The sequence below is a fragment of the Lissotriton helveticus genome, chromosome 3_1 (assembly GCF_964261635.1).
Source record: "Lissotriton helveticus chromosome 3_1, aLisHel1.1, whole genome shotgun sequence".
NCBI classification, from domain to species: Eukaryota; Metazoa; Chordata; class Amphibia; order Caudata; family Salamandridae; genus Lissotriton; species Lissotriton helveticus.
Window position 1 is genome coordinate 270,739,342 of NC_136061.1, and position 20,908 is coordinate 270,760,249.

General features: G+C 43.3%; 1 protein-coding gene across 2 annotated transcripts in view; it reads right to left on the reverse strand.

Moving 5' to 3' along the window:
- Window positions 1–20,908, reverse strand: part of DHRS11 (dehydrogenase/reductase 11) — a 554,518-nt gene that overhangs the window by 372,641 nt on the left and 160,969 nt on the right. For both annotated transcript variants that reach the window (XM_078679785.1, XM_078679784.1), the window contains exon 2: window positions 10,707–10,916. In XM_078679785.1, coding sequence (XP_078535911.1) covers window positions 10,707–10,916 — 210 coding nt within the window. The remainder of the gene's footprint in view (window positions 1–10,706; window positions 10,917–20,908) is intronic.

Here is a 20,908-nt window from a genome sequence, read left to right on the forward strand (position 1 = left end):
GAGGCCGAAAAAACGTTTTTTCTCTTATCGCGTTTACTCTACTGCGGCAATAAGATGCAATATGATGTGGGTAACTGTTTGGGTGGAAATCTCTGGGCCTCGGTGCTACAATTGTCAGGGCCCAATTGTGTTGTGACACATTCCTCGAGAAAGGCTTCACCCAAGAGCCATTGTAAGGGTAAGTATAGAGGAAAATGGAGGATTGTGCCCTACATTTTTCTCTAGATGCACTATGATATTTGCAATGCTGTAATAAATGTGCGAACGTCTGTTTATTTGTACAGTTGCTATAAATATTGTGTTATTGGGCCACATTTGTTTCACTGCCATGGCATGCATATAAGTATTAGACCAGTAAAAATAAATTGGATCAGAAACTACTATCCTTTCACTCATTTGTTACTACAGTGCAAAGGTCAAATTCTACAACATTACCTCGCGACACCTTAACTGCCTTGAGAAAACAATGCTCATTGTCTCAGATTCCATCGACTCCAGCCGAGAATCGGTTGATAGAAGAAAACGGGGTCAAATTAAAAAAGCTTAGCTTCTGTAATACTAGCACACAATATGAATTTAACTGCTAGTACAGAGGATAGAATTGTTTACCTTTGTATTGATTTATTGTTTGACTATGTTCCCTCATGTACCCCTCTATGTAAAGCGCTCTGATATCTGTGAAGATCTTGTTCGCGCTATATAAAACTTTGAAAATAAATAAATAAATAAATTATACTACGGCACAAGAGAAAAACAGCATGGCAGAAAAGAGAGAGGGAAAGAGAGCAGTCACCACTGTGTTGTTACAGTTCAGCTGCACTTTTCATTGAAAAGGAATTTTTTGTCCCTTACCTTTTGATCCCAAGGACACATTTTTATCGAATTTGGCAATTGCTTGGCATAATCAGCTAAAATCCAGCAGTAGGGACTTTAGGTAGCCTTTTCTCCCATTGTCACTTTCCGATCAGCAGTTCCAAAGTTCGAACCGGCGATACGAGCATTCTGATTGGTTACCACACAAGAAAGGTTTGTATTGGGCAGTTCAGGACCCGGGGCACTGTCCACAGACCGGCAGACAAAATATTAAAGGCTATATAAAGGGGCAGGGTGCACACAAACTGCCCACTACCCCAGGGGCCCCTGAACAGGTACTCTCTTGGGATATATAAAAAATAAATTAATAATCTATTCGGTATATGTGGATTCCCAAGAAAGGTACCACAGACACCAGCCCACAAAGGTGGTGCTGGAGGTCGGTTGATCCCGAGAAGATACTGCTAATACAGCTGAAAGGAAAACACAGGGACTCCATAGACAAGTACAATCTGTTTTCTTTATTCTGTAAGTATGTAACAGACCGGCCAGAGCGGGTAACAGCAACCAACTGCCAACCCCTGACCATTCCACATGCCACCATTTCAACATAAAACTCGTTGTCGTGGTGGCATGTACATCACAATAATAAAGAAGAACCCAACACATCTCTTCCCTCACAATGAATGAAACAGAAAAACATCACAGCTGAAAAAGATACAATGGAAGGGTGGGGGACACCAGGACAATGCAGACACATAAAAATAAAATAAATTATATTAATAACCTATAATCTTAGAACCACCAAGTTAGTAAGACCCTTGATGCGTGATTTGAATGGAACTAACGGTAAACCTGAATCAGTGAGAGAAAATTATGAAAAGTCCCAGAGGAAGTATGTGACCAAGGAACCTATCAATGAAGGAGACCAGCTCTTTTCAAAGCAGGGGATTGGGTTAAAGTGAGGTTACTAAGGGACATTCTAAATTTTCCAGTCCTGTGCACATCATTTCTCTTGGAGCTAGATCGGCCAATCTTTGTGATGGGAAATGGTAGAACAAGGATCACGCAAGGTGTGCATCACAATAATAAAGAAGAACCCAACAACAGGGCAAGCTTTAAGACCACGTTTTTCCAAACCCAAAGCAAGCTTTACCGACCCAAGCATCATGTAAATTGGAATGATAGAAATGGATTCTGAACCGTGAAAAAAATAAAATAAATAAACAACCAAAACACGGTCTGGTCAAAGTCTGAACTGTGTGATCCGATCTCAATGTGCAGCTGGGGTTAGCCATTCATGGAAGGTTGGGTGCAGGGGCTGGCCTTTGGCTTGAAGCATGCTGGCTACCTGTGGCTGGTTGGGCCTAGGGCCTGCCCAGAAGCCAGGTCCTGCGTCCAACCCCTGCTGCACATGGCCAAAACTCATGCACAGTGCGGAGTGGCACAGTGAGGTTAGACCAGACCTGGCACCCAATCCTCAATGCACATGGCCAATGGCCTTATGCATCGGGGGTGGACTGCTTGTAGCCTGTTGGTAGCTGTTGTTATCTACATGCGAATGCTGTTATCCAGCACGCTCTACTACATTGAACCCTCTATTTGCGAGGAAACAGGATTTAATCTGTGACAATAAATTTGGGATAAAGCACTTCCTGCCATACAGTAGAAGAATGCTGCATGTCACTGAGGAGTTCCATGATCATGCAGAGGAACAAGGATGAATACCTGGTTACATTATATCCCTTCCAAAAACAAAAACGCTTAAATCCTAGGTGTGTTGCTCTTTAACATGAAAGGGACAAGATGTTTGCCGACATCATGAACAAGCATTGAAAATGCAATAGGTCTCGCAATAGAAGAGTTTAACTTTTTTCGTTTTGCAAATGGATGAGTGGCGTTGCGTGGATGAGTGGCGTTGCGTGGATGAGTGGCGTTGCGTGGATGAGTGGCGTTGCGTGGATGAGTGGCGTTGCGTGGATGAGTGGCGTTGCGTGGATGAGTGGCGTTGCGTGGATGAGTGGCGTTGCGTGGATGAGTGGCGTTGCGTGGATGAGTGGTGTTGCGTGGATGAGTGGCGTTGCGTGGATGAGTGGCGTTGCGTGGATGAGTGGCGTTGCGTGGATGAGTGGCGTTGCGTGGATGAGTGGCGTTGCGTGGATGAGTGGCGTTGCGTGGATGAGTGGCGTTGCGTGGATGAGTGCCGTTGCGTGGATGAGTGCCGTTGCGTGGATGAGTGCCGTTGCGTGGATGAGTGCCGTTGCGTGGATGAGTGCCGTTGCGTGGATGAGTGCCGTTGCGTGGATGAGTGGCGTTGCGTGGATGAGTGCCGTTGCGTGGATGAGTGGCGTTGCGTGGATGAGTGGCGTTGCGTGGATGAGTGGCGTTGCGTGGGTGAGTGGCGTTGCGTGGGTGAGTGGCGTTGCGTGTGTGAGTGGCGTTGCGTGTGTGAGTGGCGTTGCGTGTGTGAGTGGCGTTGCGTGTGTGAGTGGCGTTGCGTGTGTGAGTGGCGTTGCGTGTGTGAGTGGCGTTGCGTGGATGAGTGGCGTTGCGTGGATGAGTGGCGTTGCGTGGATGAGTGGCGTTGCGTGGATGAGTGGCGTTGCGTGGATGAGTGGCGTTGCGTGGATGAGTGGCGTTGCGTGGATGAGTGGCGTTGCGTGGATGAGTGGCGTTGCGTGTGTGAGTGGCGTTGCGTGTGTGAGTGGCGTTGCGTGTGTGAGTGGCGTTGCGTGTGTGAGTGGCGTTGCGTGTGTGAGTGGCGTTGCGTGTGTGAGTGGCGTTGCGTGGATGAGTGGGGTTGCGTGGATGAGTGGGGTTGCGTGGATGAGTTGCGTGTGTGAGTGGCGTTGCGTGTGTGAGTGGCGTTGCGTGTGTGAGTGGCGTTGCATGTGTGAGTGGCATTGGGTGTGTGACTGTGCTGCCTGTGGCGAGTGCAAACTACAATCAATTGGCACAGAATAAAATAATATTTTTAAAACATGATTTTATTATGCCAAATCACCTATCCACAGCAATGTGGCCGTGCAACAAAATCTGCAATGCAGAAACTGTGATGGATGAATCACAGCTGCAGACTGGGGTTTGAACAGAGCGCCAAGACGCCAAGGAATTGGTGATCCCGCTGTATAAATATATAACAACATAATATAACACTACAGCAAACACTACACGAAACCATGGAAGGTGTCTGTCAAATCCAGGCATTTCTAGCACAAAAGTGAAGTGTATAAAAAGAGTGTGAAGATTTCCTTTGTACCCCTAACAACTCGCTGCTGATTTGTGAAATATCTTTTGGGGGAGAAAAAAAAAATGACGTTAAGTCGTCATTGACCTAAATCAGCAATGTCATGAATTAGACGAAGTGGCTTGATTGAAGAGATTACATTAAAATGCTTAACTTCCCTCAAATTGTCATCTTGTTATCGCCATCTACCATTTATTGTTTTGCTGATATGTGAATTGCGATTAGAACCAACAGTTCATTTAAGTTTCAATGAAATCTGCACCCATATATTTAACTACTTTTAAATGTAAAACTGATTATTGCCTTAGATTCATTTTCGACACCTCCTTATCGCTCATCTATTATCACTCATTATAATTTATTTCTCTTCTTTGTAAAGCATGTTAACGCCTTTTGGCAATGCTCACGCTTCATAAAGCCGCAAAAATAAATAAATAAATGACTCGAGAATACGATCACTAGCGCGCGTTCGGAAGCTCAGTTCACACGCACTCGCTCTCTTTTCCGTTGAAACTTAACTGGGCATGCCACAAGCAAAGCAGTTGGTAAACTTTTAGAAATGGTTCATTTTTTTCTCCCAAACATGTCTTTCTGTGAATGATATGACGCATTTGTTTTCCAAGACAAGTCTTTCTATGAATGATGTGATGAATGATGTGACGCAACTGTGAATTGAACTGGCACTAGGGAGTTATTTAGCTCCGCTGGAGTCCCGTCCGCGGAACGAATCGGGTTGCAAGACGCTAGCTGTCTCTGCCCCTTTAAGAGATGCAAGGAATGCTGTCAGAGGGAGCGAGCCCGTATGACACGCTCTAAGAGGCACTATTTAGAAGAGGGTAGAGGCTGAAAGCAGAAGCCCTAGCAGCTAGACCTTATTTAAGAGGCAGCATAAGCAGCATGGAGGTAGTTCTACTTTTATTTTGTTTATTAACCGAAGGAAAACAAACCAAGTCAGCCTTTTAGAAACGCCAGCCTAGACGGGGACCCATCAAAACAAAACAGATGACAAGATTGTTTGCAGCTCCAAACAAGCTCTCGGCATTGCGTGGCGGGAGGGGGCGGGGGGAGGGTAGCTGTGCACGTCGAGTCGGAACAAAAAACAAGTGAAAGCGGGATGTAATTAGGGGGGAGGAGAAGTCTGGGCAGGCAGGATGACTCAGGGGAGGGGGCGGAGCGGGGCAGAGCGGCATGTGGGTGTGAAGAAGCGGGCCTTTGAAGTGAAGCTAAGCTTCACTTCAAAGGTGTCGGAGGAATGCGGGCGGCTGTGCACGCGCTTTTAAGCTCAATGCACATGCGCATTGAGCTTAAAAGTCACGGGCACTGCAAGGAATCGCCACGATTCCTTGCTTCTTAGTTAAAGCTTGTTTAGGCCGCAATAGGCTCGCAAGCTCGATGCGCATGCGCATCGACAGGCGAGACCTAATAAAAGTGGAATCTATAGAGCAAAATTAAACCCATCAAAAAGCAGTTAGTAGTTCGTTGGATAGCAATATTACAATCAATTTAAGGTTCAATTTAAAAAAACAAAAAATTCTAGCTCACAATGTGTAGAAAAATGTAGAGCTGTTGCCATAAATATTTCCTTTCTCCTGATCACTGTTCATTTAGAAAAACACATAAGAAAGAAAATCCAGTTTTCTTTTTCATATTTTAACTGCAGCTGTGATTATGCTTGGGTACCTGCCTTTTACCTTGGCTGCTGGCCCTAGCAACATGCATTATTTATGACATAACACGTTAATAGTAAAAACGTATTACATTTGAGCTGCTACATCATTGGTTTATTACAGTCCACTAGAGAAAAGTCATAACTCGACTGTAATCAGGAAATTAGAGACTGGCTTCTATGAAGGGATTGCAGGCTTCGTTGTATTAGAAGTGGATCGTGGTCTCTGTATTTGTCCATTGCTCTATCATCCAGGAACTGCCAATCAGATTGCTTAATCAAAAAGTAATCAATGTGGCTACTGTGTTTCCCGTGAGATGTAGGTTGTTTTGGATGGTAGGTCAGAGCATGTCATAGCATTGGTGGCACGGAGACCATATCTTAGTGTCAACAGAGCCAGCTGACGGGAGACCCCTGATGGGTGCTAAATAAAATGCACCTGACTCGAAGGTGTGCCCCAGAATCAATCTTCCTTTTCCATTAAGTGAGAAATCGCTCTACTTGGTTAAAATATGGTGTTAAACTACATCACCATAATCAGGACTTAAACATTAATTGTTTCCAATCATTAGGAACATAGGAACAACAGTTCCACCTGCTGGAGATCCTCAGAGTTATTAGAAACATTGTTTGTGTTGCAGTTTGATATTACTGTTTATGTCCCAAGCAGCCAAAGCCTCAATCTCTCTGGCTAGGGAGGGCTGGTATACTCATGTTGGAAAAACCTTGCATGTGTATAGAGTTAATGGACCAGGTTTCCTGAAACAAGCAAATATATATTGCTGCATAATATATCTACGCCAAACTTGGTCAACTAGCTTCTTGCCAGGGCTGAGCTGTTCTGTGACATTATCCTTAGATCATTTTCAATGTGACCAAGGTCTTCTATCGGAAAATGCTACTCTTATCAGTTAACCTAGTGGCTAACCCGTCACATTCTCCTATGACTACGCCCGTTAGCAGTCAGTGAACCTTATGAATAGTAATTGGATTGTCTTTTTCCCTTAGTTAGTCTCACTCTAGACTTCCCAGGTATGTCACCATAAACAAAAGTCATGGAGTTGTCTGCAACAGGCTTGAAACCAGCTAGTGTGAGATCCAAAGGATTGCTAAATGTCAGTTGGATGGAACATACGGAAGGGGTAACTGACCTAAAATCAATGCTAAGCACACCAGAGACAAGATCTGAGTTTCCCATGAGGAGATAGATTTAGTATTTCTCATTATCCCAGCTATATCGATTGCTCTCCCTCTTATGTGACTATGAATGACCGAGGAGGAGTGCCTTACATTCTGAGGCTAGTATATGTATTAGTTGGTCAAAGCATTTTGGTCATTAGGGTGAGCTTTCTCTGACAGGAGTAGTAGTACTCCTACCATGAAAACTAGCAAGGCATATTCAAATGTGGTGACATATCTCCCCTTCTTTGTTAGATTTAGAGGGAACTCTTCCACCTCCCTTGGTTGTTATTACTTTATGTGATACTGACTGGCACTGTTCTCAGTGTTTGAGCCACAATTTCCTATTACCTTCTTTCACTTGTCATTTTTCTTGGATATGGGTATTTTTTGGGATGTTTACTTGTGTCAATCAATTAATCAGGGGAATTGTAAGCGCAAACTCATCTGTGAGGGTCTCAAGGTACTGAGATTCACAAACATCTTCTTGTTTTATCGAGAGAGACAGCTTAATTAGCTGAACATTTGCAGCTGGAACATAGCTGTGATTGACTGTTCCCACATTTGAATCTCAGCAAGTGAATCTCACCCGTCCATCTAAAAGATGAGCAAAGTGAATATCTACGGTGGGTGGGTGATACCAAAATACTTTATATACAGTGCTTAGAAATGCCAGATGTGATGTAAGATATATAGGGACCCTGCAATCCCAGAGATATAGGAGAATACGAAGAATAAATACATGATTCTCTCTCTGGGCTAAACTTATACTTGTTGAGATGGTACTGTTGATACAATTCTTTCTCAGGGTAGTATCTATATGTGTTGTCGAAAAGGTATTGTTGCTTCTTGGTAAGGTTGTTAGTTGGTAAGAATATATTATGCAAAATAACTAAAATAATTCCAAATACAAAACACAGTACAAAAAAGCTTAGAAATTTGTCAATACAACATGCATTAACATGATATTAACTAAATTCAAATTTTAAGATTAAAATATGTTCATCTATCTGAGCGTCTCTCTAATATTTTCACGTAAACATGAACCACAGAAGTTCATGCAAGTCCCTTTAATTTTTTTCAGTTGAATTGACAATTCAATATTGTGTCCTATTGGTCAAAAGTGGCAATGATGAATAAGCGGATTGTGCTGAATGTAATAACGCCTTTCTGTCATCCATAAGAGATGGGGAGGTGCAGAACAAGTATATTATGTCTTCTTTTGTATTGCCACATAGTCTGCAGACCCTATTTAAACAATTTTTAACCCATGGTTGAGTATTATCACACAACAGGAGACATTCAAACTGAAAAAACGTAAATTGTTTCTTTACATGGATTGAATTTCCTGATGCAAGTTATGGTTCCATTTTCAGACTATAAGCAATTCAACAGCATCCAAGCATGGGATAGTTTTGACAGAATAGCCTGGTCTTGAAGGAGGGGTATCTTCTTATTCCGGTATTCAATCTTTTTTCGTAGATCTCATGGGTAACTTGTGTATTCCAGATATCCAATGTCTGAAGTGAAATTCTTTTACATAGATTCTATTGGCAGAGAGTTTCTGCTCGTTTTCTATTGCTGACCGTATCACCCTAGTAAGGCACTGTTGTCTTGTGGCTCTGAATTTATGACAATATTTTATAAAGGCTCCCTAACTTGGTAAACGTTGCTTTATAATGGCAAATTCTTTTTAAAAAAAATATTTTTATTGCAGATTATCAATAAAACATAATTTTGCAAGAGAGCGGCCATTTACATATTACAATCATACAAGTGGGTCAATTGATCACTAATCAGTAAATTCCTTCCACAAGAGAATATATAATAAAGATGACCACAGACTGTCTTTGGAGTCAATGAAGATCAGGATACAACGAACCATAATGGTGAATAACATAACAGTGTCATTGAGTCCTATTAGTGAACCAGTGCACAATCATTACAAATAACATCTGTTCAATTGAATCTGACCTTTCTAGTACCAATCAGGAGCTGCTCCCCATATGAACTCTCCAACTGGAATTGTGGTAGCCAAAACACTAATAATGAGAAATACATAATATAAACACCAAAAAGCAAACTAAAGTGGAGAAGTCCTGGGAGTCTGTTCATAGTGTACATAGTGTAACATGCCCCAAAGAGGTTTATGCACCTCTGGAGTCTCTAATCTATATACGTTAGCATGCTTGAAGGGGAGGGGAGAGGGTGGCTATGAAGGAGCCTGTCTGCTGCTCTGCCCTGAAAAACCGGCTAACTAGGCACTATGGGGAAATATGCCAAAAGGGAGGAAACCAGCATGCCCAGTCTGAGGGTCTGCTCTTTCCAAGGAAAGAGGCCTTTATATGGCTCATTGAAGCCTACACCTCCAACACCGTCTAACCAATGCCTCCTCCCAGTCTCCACGGCAGCCCAAGGATTACTTTCGGTCTCTCCCCCCTGCAAAGTTGAGCTCCTGGTACCTCCCCCGGGTCCTTCCCATTGAACGTCCAGGCATCTAGCGCCTTCGCCCACAGTCCCGCCAACGGACATCGTCTTACCCCATCCGGCATCGTCCCTAACCAGAGCCCTCTCCTCCGCCCTGGCCCCCATGGTAACATCTCTCATCCAGGTCGCAATCACCGGGCCCAACCTAGAGCGCCACTTCATAGTGATCCGCTATCTAGTGGCAGCCTTACGTGCTCTTGATCTGGGGAATAACCAAAAAAGATAAGTCTCTACCGTGCATGCGATCATGTGATCCAATACAGCATTGAGTGTGCCAATTATCGGCTCCCAAAACTGAAGCAACCTACTACAGCTCCTTGTCATATGACCAATGTTCGCTCCTAGTGCCATGCACCTAGAGCAGTAATCTCCCCTCCATAAATGACCTGTAGCCTATGAGGCATCAAGAAGGTCACATGCAAGTAATTGAATTGGACATATTTCAGTCTCGTATTTCTAGAAATACACTTGGGGTTAGCCAGCATTGCACTCAACTCAGAGTCCAAAAGATCCCTTCCCAGCAGTGTTCCCAATCATCCCCAAATCACTCCCAATGGCTTCCGGGTCATCTCCAGTAATGTCTGGTAGAACCCCTTCACCAAGTGGCACGCGGTTCCTATTGTAACCAAAAACTGAAGAACAGCATGTGTCCCCAGTTCCTGTCGTATTTCTAACCATAGGTCTCCAAACATCATCATTACCATTGCATTATATATGAAGAATTGGCCGGGGGTAAATGACACTGGGCCAAGTCCTCCAATGGAATCAATGTTCCCAATTGGTAACAGTCACCCACCGTTGCTATTCCCACAGTCATCCAAGCAGACAACTGCTGCCTCGTGAAGAAAGTGGGGGAGGGCATGAGGTAGCCCTACTAGCGGTAACGTCAGGGCATATAGAGAAGTCCCAGCGGACCTCGTAAAATATTCATAGAGTAGGTCGAATTGTGACCCACTAGGAATCTGTATTTTGCAAACTGACCAATACAGCAAAATAGTACATTGGTTCCAAAAATCCAGATCACAAATTACGACAAGTATTTTGAGACCAGTGCAACGTACATCTGTCCCCAGATGTGGAGTGTGAAAATATGGTACCTGAATGAGTGCAACAAGCAAGGAGAGTGAGACAAGTGAGACTGATAGCAAATAATAAAGTTATGCGGTCAAAGAAAGTTATCCAGTCACTGTGATACACTGTTAGTGTGTGTCTTTTGTTTGACTGTACTCCCCATCAAACAACAGAGAGTGCAGTTTAAAGTTGTTTCCATTTCCCATATTAACATTTTTATTGAAATTGCTGACTTATACTCACGTCAATCATAGTCCTCCATCCCTCAGTTTTCCCAGAGAGTAGAGGCTCAGGTCGTGCCAGGCCGGCATTGTTAATGCAAACATCTACCCCCTGGTGCAATGTCTTGATTGCAGAGAACATAGACAGGATCTCCTCTTCATTCGATAAGTCACATTTATAGGGGATAAGTGTACCCGAGTATCCCGCACTCTCACATTCTGCTGCCAATTTCTGAAAGACAAAAGTAAGAAACCTCAATGTATTTGTGTTCCATTACCTGTTTCTCATCACAGATTCGTAGATAGTGACTTCTCGTTGGTGCAAGTTAAGTGATCATTGTAAGTTTCCTCAAGATTTCCAATTCTTAAATCTGAACTTCAATTGGGTAGATTCAAGTGACTCAATAATAATATGGTAGCAACATGCTGAGGTGCAAGACACCCGCATTCCACTAAACTACCGGACAGGGTAAAGTAACACTAACTAGTGAATAATGCACTCAGAGCAAGCACTAAGAAGTGAGATCCTTGCTTCAATCACAGGCCAAGTCGTAGAAACTAAACATTCCCATTCCTCTGTAAAGTACGACGTTGCAATGAGAATGCCACAAAGGAGAAAGAGAAAGGCCAAATGCTCCCTTATTAACTACCATTCACAATTGGTAGAGGAGAAACAAAGGAAGGGTCATATTCTTCAACACATACTTTTAGCCATGACATTAGCCTAGTGCTGAGCGACAACAAATTACATTTCTGCCCTGATGGGCCAGCCTCCCGTAAACACATTTCAAATTTACCCCAGCATTTGAATGTGGATTTCATAAAGTACAGAATCTATTTAGAATTCCATGACTATTCTTTGAATTTGTCGATAGACACAGCTACTAAGGTGCACCTGAATAATTGCATGAGTTATAGTTTTGAATTTGTGAATGTATGTAAATTGTCCAGTTTCGCTTGCTAACTTTATTTTCTCGTTAGGGAAAATGTTTTTCGCAGTTAAAGACCTTGTTGTCCCCGTAATTGTGTGAGGATACTGGTACTGGTTATGACTTGTCAGCGCTGGGTAACCATGTGCTTAGAAATGCCACAACTAGAATAGAATAATATATATGTTGTGCAACAGATGCATTAAAAAAAAATAACTTTAGAACGAATTGCCACTAGCTATCAAATGTGCTGCATTATAAGGACCAAATTAAGGTGCCGATTAGGATGGCGGACGGACCTGCGTCCGTCCGTCAACCCCGAGGTGGAGGGACCGACCGCAGGGGCAGCGGTGGTCCCTCCGTTGCAATTAGGATGTGACCGCAGAACATCCCGTATATTTTACATAGCAGCGGGTGCTGCTTTAAGCAGCACCCGCGGCAATGTAAAATATGCATGTTTACCTTTGGCATGCACAACTTTGCAGGCACCGTGTGGTGCCGGCCACCTTGTGCATGCCAAAGCAGGGGGGTACCATAGGTTCCCCCCATGTGCACCCCCCACCACCCAACACCCTGGGGGCTCGCAACGGGCCCCCAAAACCAAAAGACCACATGCTTTTCCACAGCGGAAAAGCCGCCGTGGAAAAGCATGTTTCCGCCTGCATCGTGATATGGCTGGCGGTGTCTTGCAGACACCGCCACCATATCTGCGTACAACCACCGCGGATCAGCGGCGGACGGACTTGCCGTACGCCGCTGATCCCACCGCCATCGTAATGTGGCGGGTGCTGTTTTCACAAACCAAGGCGGTGAATCCGCACCCTCCAGGCCGGCGGTGGCTTCCGCCGGCCCAGAGGATGCGGATTCACCGCCATCCTAATCGGCCCCTAAATTAGGCATCCCGTGCAGGTAAGAGCAGTATGGCCTATTGGGGGGAGGGTGTGAGTCGACAGGTAACAATGAGGGAAAATTAAATAAATATTTTATTTTCCCTTGTCGTCTGTCGATTCCCCACCACTCGGCCCCACTGCTCTTATGTGCACAGGCTGCTTCTGTATGAAATCTGGTAGAAGTTAAAAGCACAATAGAAAGAGTACAAATTAATACTTAAGGTTATGTTATGTTACTGTCACTTTAAAGTGCAAGTACACCAGACGGTTTCTTGGCGCTGGGTTAGACTAGGAGAGAGGTGAGTGAGACAGGCACCTGCAGGTGATTAAACAGGCCTTTTCTTGGTTCTGTATTGTATGGAATAAGGATGAAAGCCAAAGAAAACATGCACAACAGGCTCACAAACATGGGGGAAACAGATAGGTCTCATCATGAAAGCCTGTAGAAGAACTTGTCAAATTAGAATAAGGTATCAAAGATAGGCAGACTAAGGAAGTCAAGGTAAAAGTAAAGCTCCACCTGACAGTACAAGCATGAACAGCAAATCAGTGGAACGCTGGTTTTGACATATACAGTGAAACAACAAAATATCTGCCATATTGAGTGCATCAGTGGAGCAAGACGATTTTCATGCTATTACACTCATTTTATTTGGGAAAAATAACAAAACAGAAATGTGGGGAAGAAAGTAATTACATACCCAAAGCTGCCGCAGACCCACAGGGGGCTCGCCTGATAAGCAAAGACCACAGAGCCTTTGGCAATGTGACTATAGAGGGCACTGAATACTGTTACAAGATGTGAAAATATTACCAAAGTCTGCTTTTTTCAGTAGGTTCACGAAGAAAATTAAATGGCAATGAGGGATCCCAGAACACACAAGGGAATTCCACAGGGAGGAGAAGGCCTAAGACAATACAGAACAAGTCGATAGATAACAGCTTGCATAATAACTGGGTTGTGGTTTTCAGGAAACAAAACATACCTTTAATGTGAAGGATAGGTCACAATCAAATGCAGAGTGATGTTCATATTTACTTTAAAAACAAAAGCGCCGATTAAAGAGGGGCCAAATGTACACGCCCAGACCCACTTTTAACCTCTGAAAAGAGGTCAGTGGAAATTTGGAATCCACATCGCAGGATGATTTAATGGAGATGCAGAAGTACATGCATATCTGTGTGATAGCAGTGCAGCAGCAGCAAGAGTAGCCTTTGCTCAGTCCAAAGATTCTGAAAAGAACGTACTAGAGCCGACTATGTGGGTATCTAAAGTGAATATGTTTTGGTCAGAAGAGAAGAAAACAAAATCATCAAGCTAAATACTTCAAACTCGTTAACAAGCCTTACCAAATGATATTTTGAAAAAACTTCAAGTACAAAATCAATCAATTAATTAGGATGTATAAAGTGTGAAAAATCACCCACGAGGGTCTCTAGGTGCTACAGTTGCTTGCTGCTTCTAGCAGGAGAAGGCACTCAGAAAAAATGGCTAGACGAAGAGAAAGTAGTAAAAAAAAACAAGCATTTGCAATGCAATAGGTCTCGCAATAGGAAAGTTTGAGCTATTGGTATTGTAAATGACACATTTTTTATTTATGTGTTGGTTTTGAAAATAGCTAAATTAATAGCTTTGTCATTTACAATGCCAATAGTTATAACTTTAGCAAATGTGACACCTATAGCATTTGTAATGCAATATGTGTTGTATTTACGTGACTTACATGTATTGATATTACAAATAGCAATGGCTTTTATTTTTTGTAATAATTAATACTTAAATAAAAGTTATTGTAATTTATAATGGCAATAGCTTCAACTTTTGTAAATAACTTTTGTGAAGATTATGTTGTATTTTATTGTGATGTAAATCCAAGAACAGCAGTGAAATATTAACATCTTTTTGTAACATTTGTAATAAAGCTAGAAACATTGAGAGAACATATTTGAACTAGTTGTTGTTGAATGGTTGCACAGATTGAATTCTGTGGTGGCGCTGAGTGATGCGGTGGTGGCGAACGAGTGATGCTGTGGCGTTCAGTGATGCTGTGGTAGCGCATAGTGATGCTGTGGTACCCCTGAGTAATGCTGTGGTGGTGTTGAGTGATGCTGTATGCTATGTTTTGTTGTGCTATGCTATGTTTTGCTTTGCTTTGATTTGTTATGCTATGCTATGCTGTGTTTTGTTATGCTATGCTATGTTTTGTTATGCTATGCTATGTTTTGCTATGCTATGTAATGCTATGCTATGTTTTGTTATGCTATGCTATGTTTTGTTGTGTTGTGTTTTATTATGCTATGCTTTGTTTTGCTATGCTATGTTTTGTTATGCTATGCTATGTTTTATTGTGTATGCTATGCTATAATTTGCTATGCTATGATATGTTTTGTTTTGCTATGCTATGTTTTGTTGTGTTGTGTTTTGTTAAGCTATACTATATTTTGTTGTGTTTTGCTATGTTTTGGTATGCTATGTGTTGTGTTTTGTTATGCTATGTTTTGTTATGTTATGCTATGTTTTGTTATGTTATGCTATGTTTTGTTATGCTATGCTATGTTTTGTTTTGTTATGCTATGCTATGCTATGTTTAGTTTTGCTATCCTATGCTATGTTTTGTTATGCCATGCTATGTTTTGTTGTGTTTTATTATGCTATGCTTTGTTTTGCTATGCTATGTTTTGTTATGCTATGCTTTGTTATGCTATGCTATGCTTTGTTATGCTATGTTTTGTTATGCTATGCTAAGCTTTGTTTTGTTATGCTATGCTATGCTATGTTTTGTTGTGTTTTGCTATGTTTTGTTGTGTGTTATGCTATGTTTTGTTTTGCTATGTTTTGTTATGCTATGCTATGCTATGTTTAGTTTTGCTATCCTATGCTATGTTTTGTTATGCCATGCTATGTTTTGTTGTGTTTTATTATGCTATGCTTTGTTTTGCTATGCTATGTTTTGTTATGCTATGCTTTGTTATGCTATGCTATGCTTTGTTATGCTATGTTTTGTTATGCTATGCTAAGCTTTGTTTTGTTATGCTATGCTATGTTTTGTTGTGTTTTGCTATGTTTTGTTGTGTGTTATGCTATGTTTTGTTTTGCTATGTTTTGTTATGCTATGTTTCGTTATGCTATGCTTTGTTTTGTTGTCATGCTATGTTTTGTTATGTTATGCTATATTTTGTTATGCTATGCTTTGTTTTGTTGTGTCATGCTTTGTTTCTTATGCTATGCTATGTGTTGTTATACTATGCTATGTTTTTTGCTATGCTTTATGTTATGCTATGCTTTGTTATGCTATGCTATGTTTTGTTGTGTTTTGCTATGCTATGTTTTGTTTTGTTATGCTATGCTATGTTTTGTTTTGCTATCCAATGCTTTGTTTTGTTATGCTATGCTATGTTTTGCTATCCTATGCTATGTTTTGTTATGCTATGCTATGTTTTGTTGTGTTTTATTATGCTATGCTTTGTTTTGCTATGCTATGTTTTGCTATGCTATGCTTTGTTATGCTATGCTATGTTTTGTTATGCTATGCTATGTTTTGTTGTGTTTTAATATGCTATGCTTTGTTTTGCTATGCTATGTTTTGTTATGCTATAATTTCCTATGCTATGTTTTCTTATGCTATAATTTCCTATGCTATGTTTTGTTATGCTTTGCTACGTTTTGTTAAGCTATGCTATGTTTTGTGATGCTATGCTATGTTTTGTTGTGTTTTGCTATGCTATGTTGTTATGCTATGCTATGTTTTGTTGTGTTTTATTATGCTATGCTTTTTTTGCTATGCTATGTTTTGTTATGCTATACTTTCTTATGCTATGTTTTGTTATGCTTTGCTTTGTTATGCTATGCTATGTTTTGCTGTGTTTTGCTATGCTATGTTGTGTTATGCTATGCTATGTTTTGTTGTTTTATTATGCTATACTTTGTTTTGCTATGTTTTGTTTTGCTATGCTATGTTTTATTTTGCTATGCTATGTTTTGCTATCCTGGTGTGTGTGTAGTTGTGTGTGTGGTTGTGTGTGAGGTTGTGTGTGTGGGGTTGTGTGTGTGGGGTTGTGTGTGTGGGGGGGGTTGTGTGTGTGTGGGGGGTTTTGCGTGTGTTTGTGGTTTTGCGTGTGTGTGGTTGTGTGTTTGTGTGTGGGGGCGTTGTGTGTTAGGGGCATTGTGTGTGGGGGGGGCGTGTGAGGGGGCAGTGTGTGAGGGGGCAGTGTGTGAGGGGGCAGTGTGTGAGTGGGCAGTGTGTGAGTGGGCAGTGTGAGTGGTTTTGTGTGTGAGTGGTCTGTGTGTGAGTGGTCTGTGTGTGAGTGGTCTGTGAGTGAGTGGTCTGTGTGTGAGTGGTCTGTGTGTGAGTGGGCAGTGTGTGAGTGGGCAGTGAGTGAGTGGGCAGTGTGTGAGTGGGCAGTGTGTGAGTGGTTTTGTGTGGGTGTGTGGGGTTGTGTGTGTGTGTGGGTTTATGTGTGTGTGTGGGTTTATGTGTGTGTGTGGGGTTGTGTGTGTGTGGGGGGTTGTGTGTGTGTGGGGGGGGTTGTGTGTGTGGGGGGTTGTGTGTGTGGGGGGGTTGTGTGTGTGGGGGGGTTGTGTGTGTGGGGGGTTGTGTGTGTGGGGGGTTTGTGTGTGTGTGTGTGGGGTTGTGTGTGGTGTGTGTGTGTGGGGGTTGTGTGTGTGGTTGTGTCTTTGTATGTGTGGGGGTTTGTGTGTGGGGGGGGTGTGAGGGGGCAGTGTGTGAGGGGGCAGTGTGTGAGGGGGCAGTGTGTGAGGGGGCAGTGTGTGAGTGCGCAGTGTGTGAGGGGGCAGTGTGTGAGGGGGAAGTGTGTGAGTGGGCAGTGTGTGAGTGGGCAGTGTGTGAGGGGGCAGTAGTTGAAAGCAAGCTGGATGGAAGGGTGAAAAGTTTGCCCGGTGAAAAGGTGAATAGATGGAACGACAGAAGAATGGACAGATGGGAAACAGTGAATGAGAGGATATATATATGAAAGGATGAATGGACGGAGGAATGAAAAAGGTTGGATGGGGCAGCGGGTGGGCTGTTAGAAATATGAATCAATGGCAAATAGATTAATAGATCAAAGGGTGAAAGCATTGATGGATGAAAGGAGTGATAGCCTTGCTCGCATTCCGCACTCGGTAATATAAGACGAGTGTTTCAAGTGGGCTAGGATATTTATTTTCTGACTAGAAAGGCACCCAAAGCTGCATTTAAGATAACATATGTAATATTTTGATATCTGCATATCTTTTCTGTTCTAAGACAGCACATTCCAGTTTTCACACTAGGAATACAATTTGCTGAAGGGAAAACAATATCTTGGATGCAAACGGAAAACAAGGGGAACAGAGTTGCAATGCACACATATCCAATCCCCTGCAATGCACGGTGAGGTTAGTGGCGGATGGGACCCAAGACAAGCCCTCGGCAATTCTGGGGCGGGGGAGGGGGAGAGGGGGAGCGTTAGCCTTTGAAGTCGGAAGCGTCAAAACAGCGCTATGGGGGGGGCACACCTAGCAGTAAGCACGGAGAGACGGGGAGCAAATGGGAGCGAGGCATTGGGCAGAGGGGAGCACATAGCCTGACATTGAAGGGGCTGAGAGGGGCGAGGTGTGACGGTTCACAAAGCTATCAGTTCCAGCACAAACACTTCTGCTGCTTTAGCAGGCCCCCAAGGAACGTTGATTTTAAAGTGTGACAGAGGCGGGAGGCCAAGGAGATAAACTAAGTACATTTCTGCCTTCAGGGCTTACAGTTTAACTGCCAAAAAAGAATTACTGTCCTTTTGTGGAACAAAAAGCAAAAAACCCATGACCAATACCATATTTGTATCTAACAGAGAACACTCGCTAATCGTGGACCAGATTCAAAAGTTAATTAAACGCCAAAGGCCAAAACACGCATGAAAATATACTCATTTGCAAGGTCAAATTCCAGCTCCCGATTCACAGAATCACTGGAAGGATTTTACCATCGAAAACACTGCAGTATGATTGCGTCCTCTTCCTGCAAGATAAGGGTTATTTCATTGTTTGTCGGCCTTTAAGGCAAACTCATGCCAGTGAAATAAGGTGAACCCACACGTTAATACAATTGTGCATATATACATGAGCCGTGCAGGTAGATTCCCAACCGGTAATCACTGTAACAATACTCCAGTCCAGAGACGTACTTCAGCCAAGAGCAGGAGTAAGGTGGTTTCCAGGGTGAGAATGCTAACTCCTCTCTACCAATGGGTGTACGGTAACGGTTGTTCCACTGAGAAACAAATAATTAAATGTGCTCCGCAAATTTGCATCATATTTCCATAGAATGTTCGATCTGGGTGCCGACATTTTACATATGGGAATACTGAAAATTATGACAGACCCAACATAGGCTGTAGTGCGGCCGCGAAATGCTATAAAGAACAAGCTCTTGGCATTGCTGTGGGGAGGGGGGGAGGAGAAATGCGAGACACGGCCTGGCGGCCGTGAAGTGTGAAGCAGTGGGCGGGGGAGCGGATCCCTTCGAAGTGAAACTCTCGGAGGCAGGTGGGAGCAAATGGCAAGCGCATGCATGAGCACATGCACTCGACGAAATCCGCTATGGTTTAGCCCTTATTTTGCCCCCAATACTCTTGTCTATTTATTCCTTGCAGAATATAATAGACGAGACCTAATAAGGAAGAGGCAAAATAGACGAGACCTAATAAGGAAGAGGCAAAAGCAGGAGAAAGCACTCAGAAAAATGGGGGGAAAGATAGGAGAAAGCAGTAAACAACAAAGGAATAGCAAGAGAAAGCACTTTAAAATTGGGGAAAAGGCAGGAGAAAGCAGTAAAAATGATGGACAAGCAAAAGAAAGCACTCAGAAAAACAGGGGGGGAAGAGGAGCGGGGCAGCAGCACGGGAGAGCTGAACATGGTGCCTGCTCAATGGGGTAAGGTGGCCTCCATTAAGTAGGTCCTGGGAGGAGGCAGGGTGGTGGCAGGCCCGGACTGGCCATAGCGGGCACCGGGCAATCCCACGGTGCGCCGCAAGGGTGGGGGGCCAGATTTGAGCCCCTGGGGGCTGATTTTGTTACAACAAAATCGGCCGAAAACCGGCCCTGGCAAAGCGCTCGGCGGCACCTCCAACCCCCCCCCCCCAGTGGAATGTGGGGGGCCGGCCGAGCACTTTGCCAGGGCCGGTTTTGGTTCCCAGTCCGGCCGTGGGTGCTGGAGGCGGTTGGCACGGCTAGGCAGGAGATGGGAAAATGGGTGGCAGGTGGGAGCAGCAAATGAGGGGAAAAACAGGGAGAAGTGGTGAAAAATGGTGAATAGCAGGAAAAAACACTCAGAAAAAACAGAGGGAAAGGAAAGAGAAAGTGGTAAAAAAAACTAGGGAAAAGCAGGAGAAAGCACTCAGAAAAACAGGAGAGAGGAAAGAGAAAGCAGTAAAAAAATTAGGCAAAAGCACGACAAAGCACTCAAAAATGGGGGAAAAACAAGGAGAAAGCAGTAAAATTGAGGGAACAGCAGGAGAAAGCACTCAAGAAAATGGGGGAGAGGATGGAAATATCAATAAAAAACAAGAGAAAAGCAGGAGAAAGCACTCAAAACGGGGGAAAGGAAGGATAAACGAGGCAAAAGTGGGAGAAAGCACACAGAAAAATGGGGGAGAGGAACGACAAAGCAGTATAAAAATGAGGCAAAAGCAGGAGAAAGTACTCAAAAATGTGGGAAGGAAGGAGAAAGCAGTAAAAATGAGGGATAAACAAGAAACAGCAGTCAGGAAACTGGGGAAAGGGAAGAGAAAGCAGTAAAAACAATGGGGCAAAAGCAGGGTAAAACACTCAGAAAAACTGAGGGGAAAGGAAGGAGAAGGCAGTATAAAACGAGCAAAGAGTAGGAGAAAGCACTCAGAAAAATGGGGTGGAAACAGAGCTGTGCAGCAGCGCGCAGAGTTAAGCCTGGGGCCTGCTTGTTGGGAGTCGAGCTGAGGCCTTAATTAAGTAGCTCCTGGGAGGAGGGAGTGGTGCTGGGAGGCAGTGGGCAGGGCTAGGTGGGAAAACAGGCAGGAGGTGGCAGCGGCAAATGATGACAAAACAAGGAGAAAGCAGCAAAAACAAGGCAAAAGCAGGAGAAAGCAGGAGAAAGCACCCAACACGGGGGGAATGAAAGCAGTAAATATTTAGGCATAAGCAGGAGAAAGCACTCAAAAACAAGGGGAAGGCAGGAAACAGCTGTAAAAATGAGGGAAATGAAGGCGAAAGCACTCAGAAAAACTGGGAGAAAAAGAGCACAACAGCAGCAAGGGAGAGCTAGGCCTCACGTTTACTGGGACAATTGACCTTAAAACTATAAAACAATTTAATATTAAAACCATCTTAAAGATCACAAATACTGTAAAGCGCTCTGATACCCTAATGGGTCAAGTCAGCGCTCTATAAAACACAAATA